Source organism: Coffea arabica, chromosome 8e (assembly GCF_036785885.1).
Source record: "Coffea arabica cultivar ET-39 chromosome 8e, Coffea Arabica ET-39 HiFi, whole genome shotgun sequence".
In the NCBI taxonomy this organism is placed as follows: domain Eukaryota; kingdom Viridiplantae; phylum Streptophyta; class Magnoliopsida; order Gentianales; family Rubiaceae; genus Coffea; species Coffea arabica.
The window spans coordinates 51,893,023-51,919,576 of record NC_092324.1 but is presented as its reverse complement, the minus strand read 5'-3'; the positions used below and the strand labels follow the sequence as shown (position 1 = coordinate 51,919,576).

At 35.7% G+C, this 26,554-nt stretch overlaps 2 protein-coding genes across 11 annotated transcripts; one reads left to right on the top strand and one right to left on the bottom strand.

Annotated features, from left to right (window-relative positions):
- The first annotated feature begins 1,376 nt into the window (after window positions 1-1,376).
- On the top strand, window positions 1,377-11,848 carry LOC113703094 (protein SPA1-RELATED 2-like). Of its 10 annotated transcripts, none has more exons than XM_027224323.2 (9): window positions 1,450-1,714; window positions 3,468-4,978; window positions 5,618-5,775; window positions 6,215-7,037; window positions 8,272-8,418; window positions 9,096-9,413; window positions 9,538-9,629; window positions 10,884-11,100; window positions 11,208-11,848. In XM_027224323.2, exons 2-8 carry the CDS (start codon window positions 3,503-3,505, stop codon window positions 11,053-11,055), a joined length of 3,186 nt encoding a protein of 1,061 aa, XP_027080124.1. In that variant the 5' UTR covers window positions 1,450-1,714; window positions 3,468-3,502; the 3' UTR covers window positions 11,056-11,100; window positions 11,208-11,848. The 10 variants fall into 10 exon arrangements, 9 of the variants coding, with proteins under 9 accessions (XP_071917791.1, XP_027080124.1, XP_027080123.1 ...); XM_027224322.2 differs by having other exon boundaries at window positions 11,204-11,848; XM_027224321.2 differs by having other exon boundaries at window positions 1,451-1,714; window positions 11,189-11,848.
- A 1,554-nt stretch (window positions 11,849-13,402) lies between these two features.
- On the bottom strand, window positions 13,403-17,521 carry LOC113703451 (uncharacterized). The gene is made up of 3 exons (XM_072060590.1): window positions 17,125-17,521; window positions 14,125-16,776; window positions 13,403-13,991 (listed from the first exon to the last, which is right to left on the bottom strand). The coding sequence occupies exons 2-3, from the start codon at window positions 16,670-16,672 to the stop codon at window positions 13,720-13,722; spliced, it is 2,820 nt and encodes a 939-aa protein (XP_071916691.1). The 5' UTR covers window positions 16,673-16,776; window positions 17,125-17,521; the 3' UTR covers window positions 13,403-13,719.
- Between the last annotated feature and the right edge of the window lie 9,033 nt (window positions 17,522-26,554).

Here is a 26,554-nt window from a genome sequence, read left to right as displayed (position 1 = left end):
CTCTTCTTCAAAATCTTGAGAGGCGGCGATACTAATAGGAACTCCGTCATATGTTTTGTTGGGCCTTAAATATTACTGTGTTATAAGTAGACTAACAATAAACTTAACTCAGGCTAGTCGAGATGGTCACCAAATTTTTTATTGGATGTAGGTCGAGAGATCAAATTTTTAATTTTATATTAATATTTCACTAGAAGATGTATTAGCCACTTGTCTGATTTGATGATGGTGTAGAAATATAAGTCGAATAGGAATTCTTGTATCGACCAAAAGAAGGAGAGTAGTTTAGTGGCACCCGTTGGAACGTGGGTTAGTATATGAGGTCCAAGTAGTTGTTATCATTATCTAAGGGAGCATTGGCTTGGAATTTTAGATGGGCAAGCCAGTTGATGGAGGACGTGTCAGCAGTCATTCTTCTGAATCTGACTGCAGCTGCCGCTGACATCTACATAGGACATCACTGTTTGACAGACGTGGAGGACTGTTTGCCACTTCATATATATCCCACGCACCTCTCACCCTTTATCTACAGGTGTAGTTGGATCGAGTCGGATTGACTCGATATAATATTTAAATTTCACTTGACTTAAAAAGTTCGTATTCTAACTTTTGTTTGGATTGTAAGTTATTTGAGATATTTTTACTTAGCACTTTTTGTAATATGATGTATATGAGATAAAAAAATAATTAAAAAGATCAAAAAATATATTAAAAATTATAATAATGATGTAAATAAATATATTTAAAAAATAATCAGCTATCCAAACAAACCCTGATCAATAGCCGTGTATATTGTATATATTGGTATACTTACAAGTTATAGTATATTGTCTCCTTACAAATTATTCAATTGAATTCAACTCATTTATATAATCTAAAAAGCTAAGACGATCATAATTAGGAAAGTTGATTTAACAAATCACATATTTATAAAGATCCAAGAAACTTTTTTTTTTAATTTTCTTCACATATTTCTTCTATAATTTTTCCAAGAGATTAGATTTATGATTTCACAACATTATGAGTCAAACTTGAGTTAAATCTCTCAACAATGAAATCTATTTTTTTAATAATAATTCTTATATTATGTGCTCTTAAAAGTTAAAACACAAGATAAAAGATTAGTACTGTGATAATTTCAGTTCTTTCATAGTGAGATTCCCCCTTTTTTTTTTTTAATCATTGTGTTTTATCCTATGTCTTAAAAACTATCTAAAAAGCAACCTGTAACGTGTAGGGTTTTAGAAAGAAAAAGAAAAAAAAGAACTAATTATTGTGGCGAAGATTAGAAGAAAAAAGTAATTTTCTTTTTTGATAAAAAAGTATTTTACTCTCGTGTAGAATGAGCAAACTAGGCAACTATGCCTATTTTCCAAGGTATTACCAGTAATACAATAATCGGAAATTGGAGATCCCATGATTTTTAAATATTTAACAAGTGGTTCTAAACTTCTAATGACCGCGGATATAAATTATTCTCCTATGGCCAGTAGCGTACCCAAGATATTTCTTGCCATTTCAGGTAAGTCCCATGATAATTTATCCCTCTCCACACCATTTTTAAGCTAACACCCTCAAAACTTTAGGGCTCTTATTATTTATTTGTTTATTTATTTTCTTTTCCATGGTTCATAATAATCCTCTCCTTTCTTCAACTTTGGCCGGTACCCTGAGGATTTTACTGCTTCATGCCGTCCTTTAAAACCCAATTTAGGTAATCCTTTAACTGCCCTTCAACTTTAATCCCTTCTTTTTCTTGGAAAATCTTGAGTTAAAAATGCAATATTTGCTGTAACGTTTTTTTTCTTCAATATAACTGTTACTGAGTTTTGGGTTTTTCTGGGTTTTTTGGGGAATATGTAGAAAAATGAAGAGTGAAGGTTTGAATTTGGAAATATGGTTCAGCCCAGACCCCAACTAATTCTTCATCTGAATGCTAATAAATTTAAAAATTGCAGCTTTTTACTTGAACCTTATTATCTTTTGTGGTTTTTGCTTTCTGAAAAAAGGATAGGAAGAAATGTTGTTTATGTTCTTCAATTTACTGAATCGTTGTTTATAGGAACGTAAAAGTTCTGAGCTTTAGATAGTTTTTGTATTTCTGCTGGATGTGTTGAATATTTTGCAGTATTTTAGTATTTATTCAGAGGTCCAAATACTGGGACAGCTCCTCTTTTGGCTCTAAGGGATGATTTTTTATTTTTTATTTTTTGAGTTATACCTAATTCTGAAGTATGATACTATCTGTTTTCAGCTAATCATTATAGGCTGAGTAAGCTGGTAAAGGTTTTGGCTGTATGGTTTTCCTTTTATCAATGTAATATTTTCTTTTGATGCTGAGATGATGTTGTTTGGCTGTGCTTTATTGTTTTTTGGCAAGTTTAATTTTATGTAAGGGGTATTGATTGGCAGTTTAAGGAAACTATTTTTGTTGTTTTTTTATACATATGCCAGTTAAGGAATTGCTCGGTGCAAGGAGCAGATTATGACTTTGGCAACGTGTTATTGTGTTGTTTGTATATTCGTCAATTAATTGGAGTAGAGACACAGATTAAAAGAAAAAGAAGTGGGAGTGAACGGGAAAAGTCTAGGTGTTGGAGGAATCTTTTTCTTGAAGCATCTTAAATGGTTGACATTTTGATTTTGATTGGTTATCTTTGTGATTTTATTGACCTGTCAGGCCACTTTGGTTTGATGTAAAATGTTGTCATAGCAAAATAGTTTATCAGAGTCAATATTCCTGTGTTTGGTTGACAATATGCAGATATGAAAATGACCAAGTAACAATTGTATTATGAACTAGAAAAGTGCAAGTGGTGAATGATCTATGATGGTAGTTTTCTTTTTGTATGTTTACCTATTATCTTTTTTTAAATAGTGATATACATGGCCCCATCTGTAGGAATATAACCCTAATAGGCTCACCGGAATTGTGATAATGCTAAATGTCATTTGCAGTTCAATCCAATAACATGGAGTATGTTCTTCATTGCAAATTGAAATAGGTCATTAGATTATTGATGAATTTCATCATCTTTTCAAAGTTGTAAGAATTGCACTCGTGAAAGTTTGTAACCTTTTAAAAAATTTTCAAAAAGATTAGATAAGATATTGATATGGAAGACCAATGCTTTGATCCAAAAAGAATAAAAAAAGACATTCGTTCTATGATTGAAGGAGCACGAACTTCACTCAACTTAGCTCCATTTCTCTTTCCTTATACAAATTGAGCATATTGTATCCACCTCTTTCCTTTAGTACAATTGAGCATATTGGATGTGACCTCTTGGATTTGGGTGGATTATTTGTCTGTGGACTTAAATCACTGTCCAAGTTCTCGGACATTATTGGCTAGACTGAAAGTAGCTCAAATATGCTCTAAGTTGTCTGACATAGTCTGGTCAAAGTGAAGAAAGTTTTTTGTGATTTTAATAGTTGTCTTGACCAAATGAGCATGTTACATGCAGATTGGATGCATAAGTGAATATACACTTTGAACGGGATGGATGAGGCGGTTGATGATGATGCAACAGGAGTTACTGCTGCTGATGGTATGCACGTTATACATAAACAACGTGAATACTCCTTAAAGCCCAGTAACTCCAGTCTTTTAGAATCACATGAGAGTGATCAGAATGAGGGCTCGTCTCATTTGTTTACAGATATTTTGGATGGGAAAAATTTGGATAGAATGGGTTCTTCAGAACAAGCAAGTGTGAGTCCTCACTGTATGAATAATTCTGGAATTATGGTTGAAGAATTGACGTTCACAAATTATAGTGGTGAAAATCTTGCTATAGTGGGTACCTCTGACAATAGAGATCGAGTGCAGAGCTGGAAGAAGCATTTGCATCAGAAGGCGACTGGATCAGGAAGTGCAGGCTCAAATGGAGATGCTGCAAATAGAGACAGGAATTGGGAAGCAAAAAGTGTCTGGGAGGATACTGGGCATTTATTCTATTCAGGGTTTTTGGATCAAAATCAGAAGCCTTCTGGTGAAAATTATCAAGAACTCTTGGATAATTTTCCAGGTAATGACAATAAAAGTATGTTAAGTAATGCATTCTCCTCAGGAGTTACCCGAACAAAAATTGTATCCAAGTCTGGGTATTCTGAATATTTTATAAAGAATACATTGAAGGGCAAGGGAATAATATACAAAGGTCCTTTAGACAGAGGATTTGGTGATGAGTCAGGGAACCAGAGTTATTCAAGGTCTACCAGTACTGGGATTCTGAGTTCAAATACCCCATTGAGTTCGACTCGAGATGTTGTTATGCCTATCAGCAATGTCTTTCCTGAAGTTTGGTCTAGTATTTCTACCTTTCCTAACCCTGATGGGGTCCTTTTGAGAGAGTGGCTTAGAGCTGGTCAGAATAAGGCAAATAAAATGGAGAACTTGCGCATATTTAGACAAATTGTCAAACTGGTGGATTTTTCGCACTCTCAAGGAATTGCTTTGAAAGAGTTGCGCCCATCTTACTTCAAGTTGTTGCCATCAAACAGAGTTATTTATCTGGGATCATCTGTTCATCTTTCAGACAATGTCTTGGATCATGATGTTCCCCGGTCTGAGCATGATCAAATTGGCAAGAGGCCACTCAAAAAGAACTTGCTACCCTTTGACCATCATTTTGCAAAGAAGCAAAAGTTTGGTGATAATATGCTACATTCTGGAAGGTTGCCTCACTCTTCATCCAGTTTTGACTTCAAAACTGCATCTGTTGATATTAGCAGAGTGGATAGTTTCTTGGGGCCTAATTCTGGGAGTGGGTCTAGTGAAAATCAAAATATCAAGGTGGACTTTAAGTCTCAGAGCAGATCCAGTGTTCCACAAGCACCTGATATGTCACCACCAATCTTAACTTCAGTAAATTTTATGTCGGAAGAGAAATGGTATTCCAGTCCTGAGCAGCACACTGAGAGGCGTTTGGCATTTTCATCGAACATTTACTCTTTGGGAGTTCTTCTATTTGAGGTGAGAGAACAATCCCTACCCCCTGTGGTTTAGATGTTATACTTGTCCAAACAGGATGTCTATCACATTGTTTTTGTTGTCCGTGGGATCAATTTAAAATTTGACCTTATTTACGCTATAATCCATAAGATCACCATCCTTGTGTTTCAATTGCTTTGGCTTCCTTATATTTAACTGGAAATTGCAAATTACCCAGTTTAAACTTGCAGTTCTGCCGATCTTAATTATTTCTAGATAGAGGTTTTATAATTTGGTCTTCCCCGTGTGCTTATTGGTTTTAGGCAGTTACTCACAAACTGTTGAAAGTAGGTGCTAATGGAGATGAACTTCCCAGGTCTTCTTCGTGGTTTATAGTTGTGTGAAAATTTGAACCATGATAGCGTGAGAAACAAAAGTTGGTTGTTAGCTTGACTAATAGTACTGAATTGGACATTTACAGGAAGCCTTTTTCTCAGCTTATGAAGCTTATGAATCTAATGAGAGTGGAGGAACTATAGTTACTTTTCTGTGAAGGCCCAGGGCCAGTTGTATTGCTCCACTTCATTTTGCAACTTGGCCAGAAAAATAGTTGTCTTCTTTTTACTTGTAGCTCTTCGTCATTAAGGGTAGAGTTGTAAAACTAAAATGGATGATTTGCAGCTACTCAGTTCTTTTGACTCTAGAAGATCTCATGAAGCAGCAATGCTGGATCTACGTCACAGGATTCTTCCTCCAGAGTTCCTGTCAGAGAATCCCAAGGAAGCTGGATTTTGCCTTTGGCTGCTTCATCCTGAATCATCGTCACGTCCGACTGCCAGGTATATTCAGTGTTTTCATTGCACCTGTATTCCCTGGTTTTTCCTTTTCCTTATCTTGTACATGGAAAACTGAAATATGGTACTCAAGCAAGTTTCCTTATTGAAGCCTAAAGGCGTCCAGCTTATCAAACATGCATCGATCCTAAGCCTCTCTACTTTTCAGCATATGTTCTTTTTCATTCCGTCTAGGGCCTCTTCTATATATAAATACTAATAACCTAACTGGTGGTTACTGGACAGACTTTCAGATTACTGTAATCAAGTCAAGCCCTTCCTGCTTGGCTTAACTTATTTCTTCATGTCTGTGGGTCATCAATTTGTATCATTACCTGGTAAATTTTCCTTACAAGCAAATCTGCTTGCATCATATGTATGCAGTAGTATGAGTCAGTGAAGCTAAATGCATTACACTACACTCATTTGCTGCTTCGGTTGGCAGGGAAATTCTGCAATTTGAAGTTATATGCAGCATTCAGGAATTAGCTGGAGATGAATTGGTATCATCTATTGAGGAAGAGGATGCTGAATCTGAATTGCTGTTGCATTTTCTCTTGTCACTTAAAGAGAAAAAACAAAGAGATGCTTCAAACTTAGTAGAGGAAATTAGGTTCATAGAAGCAGATGTTCAAGAGGTTGAGAAAAGGCAAACTAGAGAATTACCAGCTTGTACCTCCTTAGCTGAGGAGTCCCTTGCTACAAAGAGAAACAGATTGCTTAGGAGGGGGCATGTAAGTTCAGATTTTCGTCCTAGGTTGCCTCTTTTATGTGATGAGAAGATGACAAAGAATATCAGGCAGCTTGAAAGTGCTTATTTTTCAATGAGATCTAATATTCAGCTTCCTCGAAAGGATATGACTACACGTGGTGACAAAGGATTGTTAAGAATTCGAGAGAACTGGTCGTTAGGGAAGGACAGAGGGATATGTAAAACCACTGATTGCCTTGGGGGATTCTTTACCGATTTGTGCAAGTATGCTTGCTATAGTAATTTTAAAGTGCGAGGGGTTTTGAGGAATGGAGATATGGCTAATTCAGCAAATGTAATATGCTCCTTGAGTTTTGACCGGGATGAGGACTATCTGGCTGCTGGTGGAGTCTCAAAGAAAATTAAGATATTTGATTTCCATGCACTTTTTGACGATTCTGTTGACATTCATTATCCAGTAGTTGAGATGTCAAACAAATCGAAGCTCAGCTGCATTTGCTGGAATAGCTATATAAGGAACTATCTTGCCTCTACTGACTATGATGGGGCAGTCAAGGTGTGTATTACACGGTTTGTTCTTCAAGTGGTACAGAGTAAATTTATTTCTGTCATATATTTCTGCTAGATAACAGTAACCCTTTTTTTTTGGGGTGGTGGAATGGTAACAAAACAATACATCAAAGTCATTCCACTCGGTAACTGCACAAAATTGCCATTGATTCTGCAGGGGCTTGAAGTTTTTATTTTGGTTAATTTTTCGGATATAGAACTTCGTGCAGAATTAAAATTTTAACTGCCATGACATAACCTCTAGTTTTAGTTCTTAAAAAATATAGATATATGGATGGCGTTTTTTCTTTAGAATCGTTAAATTTCAAATCTCTGTCATCTGATCTTTCCCCTTTGAGAGAGAACTCTACATTTCATTCTGAAGCTCATAATGAAATCATGATGCTTTTTCTTTGTTTAGTGTAGGCTATTTGGTCACGCTTTTTTTCCCTTTCTACAATTGGTGTGTACCAAGTAATGTTAGGCTGTAGTTTTCAAAATCGCTATTTCAATTCTCCATCATCATCATGAGAACCAGACAGGCAACTTGATTTTCTTATTAACACTACATGAGCTTCTTCACGGTACATTTATATGCAGGGCTTTTTTTCCCCACCCTTAAAACCAAGCTTACCACTGCCTCAAATCTAGCCAAATTAATATAATGCAAATTTAGCTTCCTTGACCGAGGGTGGAGAGCTTATTTTGGCAAATATGCTGGATAGACATATTCGTTGGTGAAGCACACATCAGCCATGTGGGTCTTTTTCCCTTCTCCATGTGTCTCTCTTGCTTTGCTCTTTGAAGGGATTTTCAAGATATTATATATGTCTTGAAATAAGGAATTGGGGTCTTCTGTGTACTCATTGTTTTAACGGTTTTTTTTTCCCTTGATGTTCCTGCATTTCTCATGTTTTCTGATTGTTTACTTAGAGGGCTAATAGAGTCATGGATCCGGCAAAATTCTACAACTAGTATGCTTTCAGCCTAGGCTATTGTTTTTCACTTTTTGTTTTATGTGAGCATGATTTACAGGTCTTTCTCTAGGTTTGACTGTTTGGCTTTGTCATGAAAACTTTGGCTTGGATTGTTTTTGATAATTGATAAATTTTAAAATTTTGATGCTCATTTTCCTTTCTTAAAGTCTTTATCTCCTGCTATAGTGACCTGTAATTGTTGCTGTTGATATTTACTGATTTTCAGCAAACTGCTAATGACATGATATACCTGGATGGTTCCAGTTATGGGATGCAGCAACTGGTCAGGGATTTTCTGAATTTGTTGAGCATGACGAAAGGGCTTGGTCTGTTGACTTTTCTCGGCTGGATCCGACAAAATTTGCCAGCGGAAGTGATGATCATTTGGTGAAACTTTGGAGCATTAATGAGGCATGCTTTCTTCCAAATCTTGTACTAGATGTTTTCTAATACCTTGAGTAACAAAATACAACTATCTTCTTTCTTTCTTTTTTTTTGGGGGGGGGGGGTACTCAAGTTCTTCCTGCCAAGTAAAAAATGAAAAAAAGAAGGGGGGGGGGGCAGGGGAGAGAGAGCTCCAACTTACAGATGATGTAAGTTAATTAAACATAGAAACTAGACATTCATTGCCTGATGAATATAAGAAACGTGCTTCAAAAAATAATATCATATAATTGAGTTTACAATCTCAATTTTGAATTGCCATCTTAGGAGAGTAATTTGTTTATTTAAGGAGCTCAATAAAAGCTGCATCGGATATGAGAAAATGCATACTTTAACCATGAACTGCAACCTCATGTGGTGACATTAGTGTGGATGTTGGAAGACTAAACAGCTTGTGACTGTTAAATAATGAAACATAAGAATGAAAAGATATGCTTAGCTGTCCTTGTTGTTAAGTGGAGGATATAGAGAAGAAGCATGGCTATATCTAGTTTTCCCTTTTACCATGAATATGCTCAGAGGTGTTTCTATGAAAAGGTAGTCTTATGCCTTTTGTAACTACCAACAATAGTCCAATTTCACATTTGGTTCCAGCTGTGTTTCAGTTGGATGTATTGACTTTGTTTTTCTTCCTTTTGATGCAGAGAAACAGTTTGTGCACAATCAGGAATAATGCCAATGTCTGCTCTGTTCAGTTTTCAGCTCAGTCAACATACTTGCTGGCTTTTAGCACTGCTGATTACAAGACATATTGTTATGATCTTCGAAATATTTCGACACCTTGGTGTATATTGGCTGGTCATGAGAAAGCTGTTAGCTATGCCAAATTTCTGGACAATGAAACACTAGTTTCTGCATCCACGGACAATACATTGAAGATTTGGGATTTGAATAAAACCAATTCTAACGGTTTGTCAAGGGATGCTTGTGTATTAACCCTACGAGGACATACTAATGAGAAGGTTGCTACTCCACTTCACAACCTCAATTCTTTTAACTCTGATAGTGATTTTCTTTACTTGGTCAGACATAATTACAATGATTATTGTCCTTACCTACTATAATTTTCTTCTCTTGCTCCTTCAGAACTTTGTGGGTTTATCTGTTGCTGATGGATACATCACATGTGGTTCCGAGACAAATGAGGTGAGAACAAGCTGCGATTTGCACCAACTTAGGTGTTGATGTAATGTAGACTGAATTACAAGGAACTTATGACCCTTTCTAGTTTGTCTAATTGATCATACTTAATTTTGAGGATGAACGTTGACAAGTAAGTGCTTTCGCTAAAGCCTATTGAGAACAATAAAGAATATCATAGACTTTTGGAATTTTGCAATCAAGTTGGACATGATACTTTGATGGCAAGTTCAGGATTATTAGAAACAGTGTGCTTTGATAGATACCCTGGAGCAAAAGTCCTTAGATCAGATTCACTCTAGAAGACTATGATTTTGAAGATACGTAAACTAAATGTGCAAAATCTAATAAAGGATTATGTGCTAGTGTGCTTTGAGTTTAGGCTTTGTGTTAAAATTATCTTTCGCATGTATTTATTTAAGACTTGTAATACCTGAACCCTATCTATAAATTAGTAGTAGTTTTAGATTCTCATTGAGAGCGTGAATCAAATTGGAATTTGTTTGAGAAAAATGTGAACCAATGCACCATGCATTGTACTCTTTTTGAGTTTCCTGTATGCCATACAGAACATTAAGGCCAATATCTATCTTGTTTGTATATTAACAAAGTTTTGTTTTAGAAACGTATTCTAGGTTTTCAGATTTTGCTTCTACCTGTTTTCTGTATCTGTCAAGAAGATGTTCTCAATGTGTTTCTAAAGTGTTGAAGTTCTTTAAATGAACAAAAGTACTCTTATTACTTTTCCAGCAGATTGTGTGGTGCTGGATATTGGTGAGGCACTGATGTCGAAGTGCACACACAGGATGGTGATTACTGTAGATCTGGTAAAAGCGAGAATTTAAATATCTCGACGTCTTTACCTATTAAATTCAGGAAAGGAAGAGAAATTAAAGAGGTGTGGAAAGCTAAAGAGCCTTCTGAACTGTTGGTTCCTTGGTTTGCCTTATATGATTTTTTTTTTCTGGACCTTGTGTACGTATTAATTGCATGACATGTAATCCAATTTTCCCGTGCATGTAAGTTGAACGGTTACTTTTTGCGCATAAGAGTTCATAATTCTAATTGGACGTGCCTTCTCATTAAAATAATTTACTCAATTATTTTCACCTGGACATGGTCATGACTGAGAACTGAACAAAGACTGAGTGAATTGTTGAGTTTTTTTTTTTTCCATTTGATCCTTTTCCTCCTATTTGTAGTTGGTAAGATGTCTGATGTTTGCATTGGAAGTCTAATCTAAATGCATTAAATATCATGTGCTTTATGGTGCTTATCTTCTTTGTTGACAGGTCTTTGCTTATTACCGATCTCTGCCTATGCCAATCACTTCCCTCAAATTTGGCTCCATTGATCCCATTTCTGGCAAAGAGACTGATGATGATAATGAACAGTTCGTTTCAAGTGTCTGTTGGAGACGAAAATCAAACATGGTCATTGCAGCAAACTCCAGCGGCTGTATAAAGTTGTTAGAATTGGTATAGAAGAAAGGTCATGCATATAAAAAAGGTGAATATTGCAGTTGTTAAGGTGTCCCAGCTTTATTCTCTTTCTTGACAATCCTTTATTGGTGATTTCCTTTCTTTTAATGCTGGAGGTCTGCATCGTGAAGGCAGTCAAAGAACACATTTCGGGGTTTTGGTCTTGGAGGGGGGAGTTTTGTTTCACTGTGATCTCTGGTTCAAACTTTTGGCCTTGAAAATCCGGTCTTAATCTAAACCAGTGCATAGAACAGCCAAGGATGGAAGTTTGACTAGGCAACTAGAGACTACTCGATTGAAGATCATCTCCATGCCAGAGGAAACCAAGAATTTTGGTTTGCATTTCAGCCGCATGACAAGAAGCAAGATGGCTTTTTACTGGAGAATGTCAGGAAAAAGTAACAACTGCAGCTGTGACAAATGTGTTTGCCTGAAAGTGTGAAAGTGCCAACCAAGGGAATGAATCAATTTTTGCCACAGCTAGAAGATGACGGTTATTGCAGTCCTCCAGAGATTGCTCAACAGACTTATCTGTGATTGGGAGGAGGGTTCATACTATAGAATAATTGCCAAGATGTTTATGGTAGCAAGGCAATATGTTAGTTTCCATTGATCTTCTAGGTTTAAAGAAATATATTCTCTCTAAAAGCTTTTCCTTTTAGCACTGCTGATACTTGAGTGTTGGCACTGTGTATATCAAATTAATTTTTTTATGTATATACAGAAACCTGTTTCATATTAGATGAATGGGTCTATGATATTTTTGACTTTGGATACACTGGCTGGTTAGTGCACTCGGTGATTGTTAGCTAGAACTGATACTGTTTGGAGCTTTTTATGCAGGTTGGTTGAGAAATGAAGTTTTGGTTCCCAAAGTTTTGACCTTGCGCCAAACTGGTCCTTAATGCTATCAAAACAAATTTAGTCCCCATAGTTTTTTATTTGAACCAAATTTTGGACAATTGCTAGAAATTTGATAATCCTAACCGTCAAAATCAATTTGCCATTAGTCAATAGCTTTGATTTTATATTTTTTGTCCCACAGTTTTGGAATTTGAATAATTATGGTCGCCAAAATTTCAAATAAAGATTTTGGGTCAAAATATATTACTAATTACACCTAAATTGTTTTGGAAGTTTATTAAGAATTCTAATTAAACATCTTTTTATTCCTTCTTTTTTTTTTCTTTATTTCAGTAATATGCCATTAGTTTCTCATATCTTTTTACTCTTTTGCATATATTGCTGGTTTTGGATTTGGTATAATAAATGCATTTCTTATCTAGCATTATGGAAAATCAATTGATCACAAGTGCTATCATTTTTCACTCATATTTATTACTAAACTCAATATCTCTATAAAAACATGAGTAATATATGTGAGTTAAGTTGATAATCTAATAGTTTGTTCTTTCTTCTTTCTTTTTGCGCTTCAATGAATTATCAATTAAGTTTCAAGGGAAATAGGTATTTTGCAGAATTATTTAAATTATTCAATAAAATTATCAATTTTCAGACATTAAAATACATACTTAAATACTTCATTATTGGACTATTAGGTTTTAATATGAAGGAAAGACTGAGAGAAACAAAAGGAAATTTTTTAAAAAAAAATAGCTAAAGCATTTCGTATTGATAGTTACCTTCACTAGTTATTTTAATCTCAATTTCTAGCTATAATCATTTGAAACCTACACACACAAGTATTGCAAAAATTTGTGTACTAGTAGTTACAACAGAGCAATGTACTAAGATTAGTATTCTCCCCCTTTTCAGCTAATTATTATTTATAAATTATCTGTGTATATTTATTCAATTGTCACTAATTTAACAAAGATTTGCTCTTTAGACTACTAAAGGACAGTATCATACCATATGAAGTGCTTTTAAAAAATTTCTATAGGGATTTAAGAACACACAAGTTATATATTTAATTAAACTCAGATTGTATTTCTTTTTGAAACCATAAGTATGATTATTTGACATTTAAGGGATTCTATTGATTGAAACTCCGAATCTTAAGGACAAAAAATGTTAAAATAAAAGATTTTGACTGAGGCCATTTGATTTTAATTGTTAGTTATGACTGCAATGTTTCGTTGGCTTTTCTTGAATTGCATAAAATTAAAAATTTTAAGATTTGATCAAAACATTAGGGACCAAATTAACACAGAAGCCAAACTTTTGGCAGGAAAACTGCGTTATCCCAAAACTTTCTGTGGCTGAATAAAATTATCCATGGCGTTGGCGATAACAGGGACTTGTAGAACCTACCCACGGGATGGTTATAGTAGACTCAGCATTTGATGCCTCTGAATTTCGAAATTGAATTACGGTTAAACCAATGGAATAGCTAATACATTGTCAATGAGGTCTCAACTCAGTGGTAACATAAACCCTGAAAGCAGGGGTCCTTAAAGTTCCGCTAATTAGTCGGCTATAGTCTAAACTCTATGCCAGTTGATCTCCATTGGAAATAGGTTTCTTGGTTTTGTGTCAAAAAATGAAAAGAAAAAACTAAAGACATTGAGGAGGCTTTTGAGAATGCAAAATTGCTTGTTTTAAGCATGTACTACTATTCGAGCTGGCTTTTTGCATAAAAATCTCTAGTTGAAAATGAGCTGTTCAAGCAAAGTTTAACTGATGATTATGCAATCTCCGTCTCCGATACATGCGTTAGTCTAGCTCTGCATGGGCTCATTGCTGGTGAAGACAAGATGGCCTCTCTGCTTGTCCGGCAGCAACGAGCACATGGATGCAGTGGTGATGCTTGTGGTGACATATACCCTTTCAACGCAAATGTTGATGAAAACCTTGTTCCTCTTGTTGGTGATGCTGCTGCTGCTGCTGATGATGATGATGCAATCGTTTGTGATATTCTTGCAGACGAAGACCTTGGTAAGTTATCTTTTGAATTTCCTACATAACATCATAACAGAATGGGTGAATGGTTTTTCGTGTCTGCAGTTGTTATGTTAATGTACGTGGACATTTGACGGCGAAACTCAATAACAGGTTTACAGTTACCTTTTCTGGAAGAATAAAAATATACCTGGATTTTTTTCTGAGTTTACATCTTTCATTTTCTTGTTCATGGAATGCTTCTTGTCCGAGTTCTTGGGAGGAGAGGGCTTGGCGGCAGGTCTGGTTGGCTCACTTTTCTTATTGGAAGAATTTGACTTCGGATTTAATAAGGAAGCTGAGACAGACTTTTCTGGAATCTCAGAAAGTTTTCTTTGATGAGCTATTTTCCTTGACGAAACTTTCCTTGATAAAGCTCCAGAAGTAACTGGAACAGGGTCAGCAGCTGTTTTCGATTTGATTTCTTTTTCTGGTACATTGGAACGTCCATTACTTTGTTCATGCAGCTTAGCTGCAGTTTTTGACTTGGAATTTCCATCTTGAGACTTAGAATCAGCGGTCGTCTGATCTGCTATTGACCCCATATCCTTCCCCAGGTTCTCAGAATGCTTTGTCTTGTGATTGATTGTTGCTGTTGGAGGAACTTTTCTTTCTGGAGTTCGAGAAAGAGAGGAGATTTGATCGACTGCTACTGCCACTGAGACTTTCCTTTGTGGAGTATCAGCAACATTTGGCCTTTGCTCAGTTGGAGCTGCTAATAGAGATTTCCTCCCCGGACTTTCAGAACCAATTGATCTCTGATCAGAGAAGAATAGTTTGTGTGGAATCTCAGAGATAACCGACCTTTCATCATATGCCGCCCGAATGTTCTTGCTTTCAATTATTTCTGAACAAACTGACCTTCGATCACTTGGTACCAAAAATAGATCATCTATTGCGGCCACATGCTCATCACCATATATTGATGCTGGCCTTTGAGGTAGTTCTTCGTTTCCCAAATCGCAGTTCTTGTCTTTAGAGCTTCCGCAACTCTTTTCTTTCTGAACAAGTCTATAAGCATACAACTGGAAGGGAATATCGGTTACCGGGCTCAAATCAGGGATCTCCTCCCCCGGAAATTTCTTTGAGTACGCTGCTTCTATGTCACAGTAGTCCACAAGTGGAGGTGGTGATTCAGGTTGACCATGTTCAGGATTAATTATGAGGTCCTTTTTAATGTAGCGTAAAATCCTACATATGGAAGAAAAGCTCGGACGGATAAGTGGATTTGGATGCCAACATTTTCTGGTTAAGTTTGCCAGGTATTTGGGCGCTGGATATGGGAAAAGTGGCCTCTCTCCTGCTCTAATATTTCGAACCATCTTGTCCCCTTGGAGGTGGCTGTCTTCAAATGGAACTTTCCCTGTCAAAAGTTCAAAAAAGAGCATCCCAAAACTGTAGACATCAGCTTTTTCAGAATACTTGGCGTTGCCCTTTTTTCCTGGCTGCTCTTGTTCAGCGAGAACTTCTGGGGCATACCATATAACAGGGTCAACACTCGAATGTTGAGATCGAACAAAACTCTTGATAGAGACCAATCCAAATCCAGTGAGTTTTGCTTGAAAGTAACTCTCAGTGGATGAATGTCTAGCTCTTAGAAGGATGTTAGATGGGTTCAGTTCCCCATGATAAATCTTTCTTGAGTGCAAATACTCCAGTCCTCTAGCAATCTGAAGCATGATATCAACCGCAACTGGAACAGAGAAAGGAATTCGCTTTCTTTGCCCACAATTCTCTTTTATGTAATTTTTAAGATTCTTGTGCATAAGCTCCATCACTAAAAAGCCCTCTTTCCTCTCCTCGTCATAGAAAGCGCAAAGGTGCTGCAAAATGTTGGGATGGGAGAGTGAAAGAACTAGAGAAATCTCTTCTTGTAATGGTTCTATCTCTCCAAAGAAGGTCCTCAAAGCAAAACTTTCCCCCAGCCACTGGATTTCTTTCATGTGTCCCTCACCCAATCCTAACCTCCGCTTCACGTAGAAGTCATGTGCTCCCACTAGAACAGAAGTTGGCAGGAGCTTCAGTTTTGGTGGCTCCGATCCACTTAATTTTTTCAGCAACAGGTCTCCAAGCCTGTGTTCATGCTTTGCCAACGTAGATGGAACTGCACTTTTCTTTTCTCTTATTGCTTCGAGGAGAAACCATCTATCTTCTTTCCCAGCAGATTGTAAGCGGCTGCATATCTCTCGAGGCACCAAATACTGCTTACCATGCATCCACTGGAAGAATTTTGGATCACTGCAATCTGCTTCATATTTTCTCATTAGTGCAACTCTCCTTTTTTGCATATCTTCCAGGTCTGCGCCCGAGAATTCTGCAACAGCTTCAACAGCCTCAACGACAACGGGAAAGCAGCTAAGCAAGTTGTGAATGTGAAACTCAACACAGTCCCTGTTGAGATGGAGACTGATTGCCTTCCCCCACCAATCCCTGACATCCAGGCACAATCTTATGTACTGTTCACCTTCCTTGAATACCCTATGAAGCTCTTTCAGAGGATACTCGAGAGCTTTCCACTTGACATTCCTCTCATCTAGCCTTAAGTTTTGCCTGATTTCATCCGAAATAGTTTCAAAAGCCAACACAAACATATCGAAAAGCAAACAGCATTGTCTCTGGTTGATTGGAATATCATGTTTCAAAACCATTAGAGCTTTCAAACCTCCCACAACCTCCCCAATCTGGCGGAACTGTTCCATTTAAGCCGTGGCGCACAACTTATAGAGCCCCAGGAAACACCAAAATATGCAGTCAAGCCTTGAAGATGCAACCAAAGTTCAAGAAGAACAGAATGCTTCAAGGCCTATCGCAAAAAAAAAAAAAAAAATGGAAGATAGGCATCCTAGTTTAGACCACAATATTACGCAACCATGCCAAGGAGAAAATCAACAATAGACAGGTGCATGGTTTAGCAATTCCTGATCTCATCATGCATCAAACACAAGAAGCATCCCTGAGTGAGTTATCAAGAAAAATTTTCGAGTCATGGAGTGATTCCATTTCCATAGCAAGTGATTAAGCCAAAACTTATTCCCTTGACGCATTCATTTCAAAGTTTTTTGAACATATTCATCATATCATCCACATCAATGTCAAGCAAAATTCATGAGAAAAAGAAAGGGTAGAACATGCAACATAAGAAAATAGTTACCTGACAGAGGAAATCGTCAATCCCTACAGGTACTCTGGCCACTCATCACAGGCGGGTCTCCTACAAGGAACCCGCCATTTTGTAAGAGAACAAAGCTATGCAAGTTATTGGAAATTAGCTAACCCATTTAGCAATTTTTTTCCTCTTTTTGAGTCAGTCAAAATTGACAGCTTATGCTGCAAAAACCTACAGAATCAAACGATAAACGAGAAAACAGAAAAACTGAGGTGGGTGCGTGTAATACCAAAACATCCAAAATAAAGCTGATGACAATGGAAACCGAAGTATCAAAAGGTTTATGTCATCATCAATTCATCACGTAACTGCTTTTCGTTGGTCCAAACCAGAATTTCTCAGCTTTGACAAATTTCTTACTTTTTTTTTTTGGCTTATCTTTTTCGCTCATTTTTCCGTTGATTGACCAGTGCAACATGACTGCTCCACTATGGCCGTTGAAATTTCCGTTTCTTGTGGACTCCCGCTCAAGACCAATTCCGTGAATTTCGCGCCACTTTAGCTTTAGATTTTAATATTTCTTGGGAAAACTATTATTCCACTCCTCCTCCATTTCCACTCTTAAAAGAAATATCATTTTACTCGTCTTATAAATATATCTTTCAATAATTCAATCACTTTTTTATATTTATAACCATCTTTTTATGTTACATAAATTAGGTAATCAGTGTTATTTCAGATTAGTTGTCGAAATAATCTCCCAGTAAGCATATTTGAATAGAAAATTTGGAAGAACTTTTTAAAATAATATTTTAGCGCTTTTATATGAAATAAAAAGGTAGTTAGATAGATAAATAAAAAAGTGCTTATAAAATGATGCAATTTTTTTTTTGCAAATAATAACATAACTCTTCCAAATTTAAAAGTATTAGTCCAAGTTGTGGGCCCCACAACTTGATAACCGTTTTCTACTGATTAATCACGGTTGACCGGCATTGTGCAAACATAAAAGAAAGACTAGGGGGAGTGCCCGCGCATCACGCGGGTGTTTGGTCCTTGTGGGGAATGAGGTTTTTTTGTGGAACAAACAATAGTACATTGTGAGAAGAAATAAGATTTAGTATGAAAAAATAAACGATATAATCAATCAATTCACACAACGTTACAATAAAATTGTGTCAAATTGAAGGTCGTTGATAATGTAGAAAGGCAGAGCAACACAGAAAGCGAACTTTATTCCAGAATCTCCACCGAGAGCTCTTACTTGTTATTGCTGCAAACTTATAAGATTATAACCAACCCAAACCAATTGGGGTTAGGCAACGCGATAAGAGTCGCTAATTGTAGGTACTAAGAACACACCGACAAAATTAAGAGAGAAACTGAAAAATTGGGGGGGTGAAATCTAACCTCACACTGAACCACCAGGAGTAGCTGGGACTGAAGAGCATTCTGAGCTGATTAGTATGAAGCCAGGTAGAATTATCCCAATCTTAGAATGCGAACAGGGAGAAACTGATAATCAACCGTTTAGGCATTAACATTAGAGATGGCAATTTCCTACATGACATGAAAACATGACACGAACCTAATACGAAATTAATGGATTTGGGTTGAGGTTTCGGGGGTTCGGGTCAGAATCAGGTCGAACCCGATAGACTCGAAAAGAAAATGGGTCGAATTCGGGTCAACCCGTGGGTGACCTGATATGACCCGATAACCAATTTTATGAATTAAAAATAATTTAATAAAAATAAAAATTATTTTATCTAACTAAACTAAGTTATTCTTTTTTTCCAAAGGCATTAATCACTTAGTCCTAAATGAATTTATTTAACTTGTGTGAAGTTGAAATTATTATATTTGGATAAATAATGTATTATTTTATTTTTTACTTTTATATTGTTTTAATTTATTTTATATTTGGTTTGGGATAAAACACTTTTACAGTGTTTTAATTTATTTTAGATTTGGTTTGGAATTATTTATTTAAATTTTTATTACTTGATTATGTAATTAGTCTTGTACAAAATTGATTTTATTAGAAATTACAGTGATAAATTAATAAATTAAAATAAGTTTCGGGTCATTTCGGGTCTACCCCCCGCCAACCCGCCAATCCGAAATTTTCGGGTTCGTGTCAGGTATTTTGACCCGTTTCGGGTTGGCGGGTCAAGTTCACGTCAGCGGGTTTTCTGTTATACCCGGATCTCAACCCGACCTGCCAACTCGAAACGGACCCGATTGTCACCCCTAATTAACATACCAACGGTTGGGCAATTGAATTGGGTGTAATTAATGACGAAATAATAGGTAATTTTAGAGTTGATCTCGGATAGAAGAGAAAACGATAAGACAAATCGTTGTAGACAAAGGCAAAAAGGGAAAACTTAACTCCTGAAATTGAAAGGGGATAAACTGACCAACGTTTGTGGCTCATAAATGTAGATTATAAATGATAGATAAATGGGTTCCTACCATTGATAGAGAAATCGTTGGCTCATTTCCTAAATCCGATTGTCATTCAAACGCTTCAGACAAAGCAACATTTCAAACGGTTATCTGCGGCTGAAAAGATGAATTATTAGTAGTTAAGGGGTATTCCGGTAATTACACCAACACACAAGCATATATGGGTTGTACAAAATGGAAAAACGGTTGCACACTAATTAAACATTCCATCAATACCCAGATGGCTCATCAATGACAACTTTAAATGTATTAAAATGGGGTCATTTCAGTAAACATACCCAAATACATGCTTCCTTAACTTGTACCTAAAGTTTTTAAATTAATACACAATATTTCATATTCCCAAAAAGCCCCCACCTATGCAGTTGAAATTCAACCTATTCTTTGACCAAAACTCAATCTTATATAGTATAAGGAAGTCTTTTCTTTTTTCTTTTTTCTTTTTTAACTCAGACATTACAAGCTTCATTCTCTCTCAATTAAATAAAAAAAAATACCTAAAAACACAATAGAAAAAAATCAATAATAAGTACAAATGTATATTTCAATGTTATAACAAATTCCAAGAATAAACTGAAAAAGTATCGATCTAATGATTAAAGTCGAAACACCAGAAATTATAGTTTATGAATTCATATATCCAATCTCCCTGTTCACTTCTTAAATCCCACCCCTCTTCACTCTTTCCTTGTTAGAATTAACCGTGCATGTCAAACTGACTGAGCAACCTATGTGTCACGGTATTACAGAACGCTGCAATACCATGTAAATAGCAACGATTATCACCTAAAAGAAACTGCAGTAGGCTACGTAAATTCAACAGCATTTGGGCTATCATATCAAGTAGTCTAATGAATACAGGTGCATTTAATATTGGGAATTAAAGTATGGTTGTCTCAAGTCGTAAGATTCATGGAATGGAATGTGTGGCTATGGCTTCCATGAATCTTAGTGGATGAGAAAGTCGCTGTCTTCCACAACCTTCCCTTTCTTGAACGTTAATGCATGCCCTACCCCTTGGGTTGCATCTGCACGTCGACCATTTTCTCAGAGTATATAATTCACAGGCTACTGTAATAAACGGGTAGTTTTGAGTTTTGATGTGAGCCCGACATTAGCTTTAGTGTGCAGGTTTTGTGGTGTTCAGGGGAGTGTATTTTTCTTAGTGGAGAAAATAATACACTTTGTAACTTCGCGAGTACGACTTGTTTTAGTGGTATAATTTATGAAACTTCCCCTAAGGTTTCTCATTATTTCACTTGCCTTCCTCCAAGTTTCGAAAATTATACTAACCTCTCTTGAGGTTCATTATCTCGGAGCATTTAGACCCAATCAATAATTAAAAAGTGATATTAGGAGAGAGAAAATAATATGATTCTATTATTGCCCTTCATATACTACATTATTTAATTGATTTAATACCAACCCACACATTAAAGAAAAATACTAAAATTTGCTTTTTATCATTAGGAATCAAATCACATATAACATCAAAAAATAGTATACTAGTTTATATTTTGCATTAATACAAGATCAAAGTTACTCTTTTCAATTATGTACCTATTGTCAAACTTGATTAACAGCAAATAATTAAAAAATTTGCAGCCAAAATATTACACAAAACAAAATTTAACATTATAAATATTCTTGTCAATATATTAAGGTTAGTTGCCGAGATTTTTATGGCATTAAAGTTTGTTCTTTGTAATATTTTGTTTATAGATTGTTTTTATTATTTATTGTTGATAATGTTTGATAATGAGTTTGTAATTAAAAAATAATTTGGATCTTACATTAAGTAAAATATGTAGAATGGTATACTATTTTTGATGCCATATGTGATTTAATCCCTCATGATAAACAATAAATTCCAATGTTTTCTTTAATGTTTAGGTTGATATTAGATTAATTAAATAATTTAATAAAAGAGGGGCAATGATGAAATCATATTATCTTCTCCCTCCTAGCTAGGGGGGGGGGGGGGAAAGAGGGAGGAGAAGAAAGAAGGGGCAGGGGTTAGTGGTGTATTTTTTGTGGTTAGTGGTGGTGGTGGTATATATATTTTTTGTGTATTTGGAGTTGGTTTTGATATATTGTATAGATGTGTTGTTTTCGCATTTTTTTGTTTGTATATTACTGTAACATTATATATGAAAAACTTGGTAGTTTTTCAAGATTGTGGAATCCAAATGGAGCCCTGGGCTCCCTTTGTTCAAGTTTCATGCTACTTATTAAAGCAAAATTTTACTTATAATTGGTTCAGTGTGCTTTTTGGTTTACTTATGTTTGGGATTTTGTTTAAGGTTCCTACTACTTGTAATATAGAAATTGGAGAGCGGAAAAAGTGGGGGGAAAAACTAGCTAAAGAATATAAAAGAAAAGAAAAAAGAAAGAGTGCACCAGCAAATCGGACGTCCTAATTGTTAGCTAAAAGATGAAGTGAATTAATAAGTGTATTCCTGATCTAATCATTGGGGAGAAGGGTAGAAGGGGAAAAAAAAGAGTGCATTCCAAATATAAAAAAAAAAAGTGGAAAGTTATCGAATGTTCATTATCCCACGTCCAAACTCCTATATAAAGGTATACGCATGGGCCAACTCTCGTTTCATTCACCAAAGGATAGTTTCCCGAGACGAAAAACCAAAAACCAAAAATAGTTGCAGCAGCAATCATGAATGGAGCAGCTTCCCTTCCTACCTCTGCTACACGCAACAATTACAATTCTGGTCTAAATATGCCAAACGGCTACCACCAGAAAAACCAATCTTTAGGGACCAGAAGCAGCAGCAGCAACTCCTGTTGCGCATTTCAGATGCCTTTGCACTACCCCAGGTTCAAGAAGACTGACTACGAGAAGATGCCCGAACCCCAACTCGATTGTCTGCTCAAAGCCTACGGACTTCCCGCCGCTGGTGACCTCAATCAGAAGAGGAAGTTTGCTATGGGAGCTTTCCTCTGGCCTGATCAGTATTAATTAAATACGACGCACTACTAATATACAATTCCAATCCCTCTGCGTCATGCACGTTCGATGTGTGTACTACGTTTCTTGCAGTACTTGTTCCTATACTAGGTAATATATACTACTAATAGATTGGGGTATGTAGCAGTGTTAATCATGGTACTTGTTAAAACGAGTTTGATGATCAGCTTCCCATGCATGAGTCCTCCTCTGTAATTAAAATATAAGCTCTTGTTCAATGCAATAAGTTTGGAATTTCGGAAGTTAATCGAATATGTGTAGTCTGACGGTGCGTAGCTTTCCAGATTCTTGACACTAACTTATTTACCATGTCCAGATAGAACAAGAAATTCCGGATTAATGCTAATGTCAAGTTAAAGTTGCGTGATTGCATCTGCTTTGATCCACTACAACCAAAACAATTTTGTTCACAACGTTGTTGCTTCCTAATTAGCTCGAATCCTTGCGCTTGTGATGGAACGCGATCTGTTCAGTCCCGTTCTGTCCAGGTGTTGTATTTGTTACAAATTTTTTGATGTAAAATCATGTTGTATTTTTGTACCAGATGTATGAAATTTTTTGTTTACATACACAATATTTGTACATCGAAATATATCACAAGTCAAAAAACTGCATGAAATTGTATAGAAGTACAGCCATACCTACTCCAAACCCTGAATCTCGCCTCGCCAATTGCTAGAGTAATACTACTGTAATCTACCTACTGATAAAGAGAAATTAACGTCTGAGTTATATATATGCCCACATCTAAGTACAGGGCATGCAGATTAAGCTTATCTAAATTTGTGGTTAGTTCTGGGTGCATGTTCTATGTGCGTCGATCACCGACTCATTTGCTCTTGTCATCCATATATAAAGTCACACACCCCAAGGCTCGATAGATAATAAAACCAGGTGAATATGAAACTGAAAAGCACAAGGGGTTTGAGAATTTTGTAACTCTTATTGTTAGGATTTCACTTGTCCATGTGGAAAGAGATTCAGTGATTGCATCAACCTGGAACACAAGCAGTACATAAATTTTCTTAAAAGAAAACAGTAAGGTAGCAGGCAGGCATGTAGCCATATATACCATCACTGGTTCAATGAATTTTCTTTTCTCTGCTCAATTGGAAAGGCTAATGAGTTCCGGCAATTATTGTTGCATGTAGTTTCGTGTTCAAAAAACTCTCAGTCTAGTAGCTCTCTCATTTATTGCAACAAATGCATCTGCCTGCCCTCTTATCCAGGTAATCTTGCTGAGAAGCAATAATTAAAATAGCACACTTGCATTGATCAAAATCAGGATCGAGACTACTCAAAATCTGCTTCTGAAACGAACTGTACAAGTGGGAAAACGCCTCGGTTTTATTGCAGTCTCCCCACGTATGACACGACGGTTAGATTGTAATCAAGTTGCTCGAATTAAAATACTACTTGTATCACTAGAACAAAAGTGTCCGGTCTTGTATGTTATACTGATCCACGCACGTACACCCGATTTGTGACGTAAAAGGGACTTATCTTAGCAAGATGAAGTCATTAAACATTTTAGTGTGTGATAATGGCTTGAGCTAACGCTTTGACATTTTTGCTACAGTTCTTTTGAGATAATGATAAAGGTTTAGAACTTTTTTTTTTTTTTTTTATAAAAGACCATTTCATTCAATAAATTTGCACTAATGGTAAAAATATATCAAATCAAATGCGATACGGATATATACAGACCTGAAATCAATACTGAATACAAGAAACAAATAAAGATAAACTCTTAACACATTTTTCTCTCAGATGAATCATTGCAACCCCATAGACCTGTGCATGTCTTCCAACAATCAGACATGATTAAAAGTTGGGGCAAGTCAAAAGAGAAAATTAGATCTAACAGTAATAAATGGAGAAATTGTAGATTTGAAAAACTAGATTTATAGAATTTCAAATTTCATACAAAGATATAAAAACTAAACAAAACTTTCATGAAGAAAAATGCTCGGAACTCTCACTAGAACACTCTAGAGAGAGAAGAAACTGGAGATTCTAGAAAAGAAGAGTCTCTCATTAGAAAATCCTATGAAAGAATTTACTCTTATAAGTAAAAATCATATTTGTCTAGTCTCTCTCCCATGAGAGAGAGAGAGGGAGAGAGAGAGAGAGAGAGAGAGAGAGTTAGAAGAGAGGAGCTTTTGACTGAAGGAGTTCTAAAGAGGAGGAGGAGAAAATAAGGTTTAAAAGATCTAAAGAGAAGGACTTGGTCATTTATGCGAGAAATTTAGGATATGCAATGACAAAGATAGATTAAGGTCGATTGCATCTAGGTTTAATTAACTCGATCCTATATAAGTAACTCCTATATAGTTCCAGGTTCAGCAGCTGACCTTCTATACACATGGTGGGTTTATCCAGCAATTCATCTGTTCTTCTTCGCCATGACTACTACATATGGATATGGTGTCTCGTCTGGTATCTTTTTACGCCAGAGAATTTTGAGTTCTGGTCATATTCACATTACAACAAACAATGCCTAAGCATATATTCATGTCATTAGATCCGAATCCGATACGACTATTATGCATTTATTTCTTAAATCATAACGGGGATTATTTCTCGAGAAACCAAATACTAATAGGTATCTAAATTTTGGACATACTGTTAATGGAGTGGTTGCATTGCACGACCGAAAATCAAATAGTACTTCATTTACCAAACAAAATTAAAATTTGTTTTATTACGAAAACTGAGGGACTTTACCAATGTTATTAAACTCGGACCGGATAACGATTCGGCTAAACTATTGGATCAAAGGTCAATTGGACAGATTGGTCGAATCATTCTTAAAAATTCACTGACATCAATATGATATCATAATTACTTTATATTTTTATAAGTTTCAGAAATATTGAAATTGAGTTTTTGGTTATATTCGACTAATCATAGAAAATGTTCCAAAAATATTAGACTTGCAATCAAATATACACCTAATAATTATATATAAAAATGTAAATTTATGACTACTACTTGAAAAACTAAATTAAAATAAAGTAATACAAGTTGAAATCACTGATACTAAATTGATAAGGTCATAAGGATGAAAACATCTTGATTTAGAGATCATTCATAAAAGTGACTAATTTTGGTATTTACACTAAGTTGGTGGTATTTTCTTATTCCTATTAATATATGAATGTGTTGTTACAATTTAGATAACACAAATTATATTTGGGGAAAAGAAGAAAGAAAAGTTTGAGAATCGAGTCAATCGGTCGAAATCAGGTCACTGGCTTAGCCAATTTTGAATGGTTCTGACTGATTTTTTATCAAAACGATTTTGTGTTATAAATCAGCTCGAGATCGGCTCAAACTGGTAGATTCGGTCCGGGTCTAACAACATGACTTGAGCCGGAGGATCATACTAGCCGCTTCTTTCTCTACAAGAAATCCAAAATAGCAAGTAATTTTGTTGATTAGGCTGGCGATATTAGAGATTCTTAGGCATTCTTTTACTTCACACCTATCTTTTTATTACCACGTGCTAAGATAAGCTTAGTACTTATAACTTTGACGACATCAACCATTTTTGACAAAAAGTAAATCAAGGAGCATCGAAATTTTTTTCCTTTCTCTTATTTTCGTTATAACCTCACATTATCTTTTTGGATAACAAATAACATTATTTTATGCGGTTTAGAAAATGAAATATTTGAAAATTAATCTACAATCATGTGCAATAGGACAACATGGAGCCCATTTGTGTAGCACAACTCAACCACAGGAGTAGATTTTTGCAAAAAGATATGTAATACTTATATAAACCTACTAATAAAGTATGGATTTTTTTTTAACGGGCAATATTTTATATTTTAATTTTTTTAAATGATCAATATGTTTCTCACTTTTTCCCTTGATGATTCAAACTTTGACCTTTCGATTTTAAGTAAAACATCTTACAATCTAGATCGGGTTTCATGATTCTACTTACTATTTTATATATACAAATTCATGTAATGGATAATCGAGGGTACTCGTGACTTATTAAGTATGGAT

What these genes read in the sequence shown, in the direction of transcription:
- LOC113703094 (XM_072061690.1), top strand. Translation starts at nt 3,503, where the DNA reads ATGGATGAGGCGGTTGATGATGATGCAACAGGAGTTACTGCTGCTGAT. An exon ending in AACTTTGGAGCATTAATGAG is followed by an intron (nt 8,419 to 9,095) that starts GCATGCTTTCTT and finishes CTTTTGATGCAG; the next exon opens with AGAAACAGTTTGTGCACAAT. An exon ending in TGCGATTTGCACCAACTTAG is followed by an intron (nt 9,630 to 10,883) that starts GTGTTGATGTAA and finishes CTTTGTTGACAG; the next exon opens with GTCTTTGCTTATTACCGATC.
- LOC113703451 (XM_072060590.1), bottom strand. Translation starts at nt 16,672, where the DNA reads ATGGAACAGTTCCGCCAGATTGGGGAGGTTGTGGGAGGTTTGAAAGCT. An exon ending in AAACTCAGAAAAAAATCCAG is followed by an intron (nt 13,992 to 14,124) that starts GTATATTTTTAT and finishes GATGTTATGTAG; the next exon opens with GAAATTCAAAAGATAACTTA.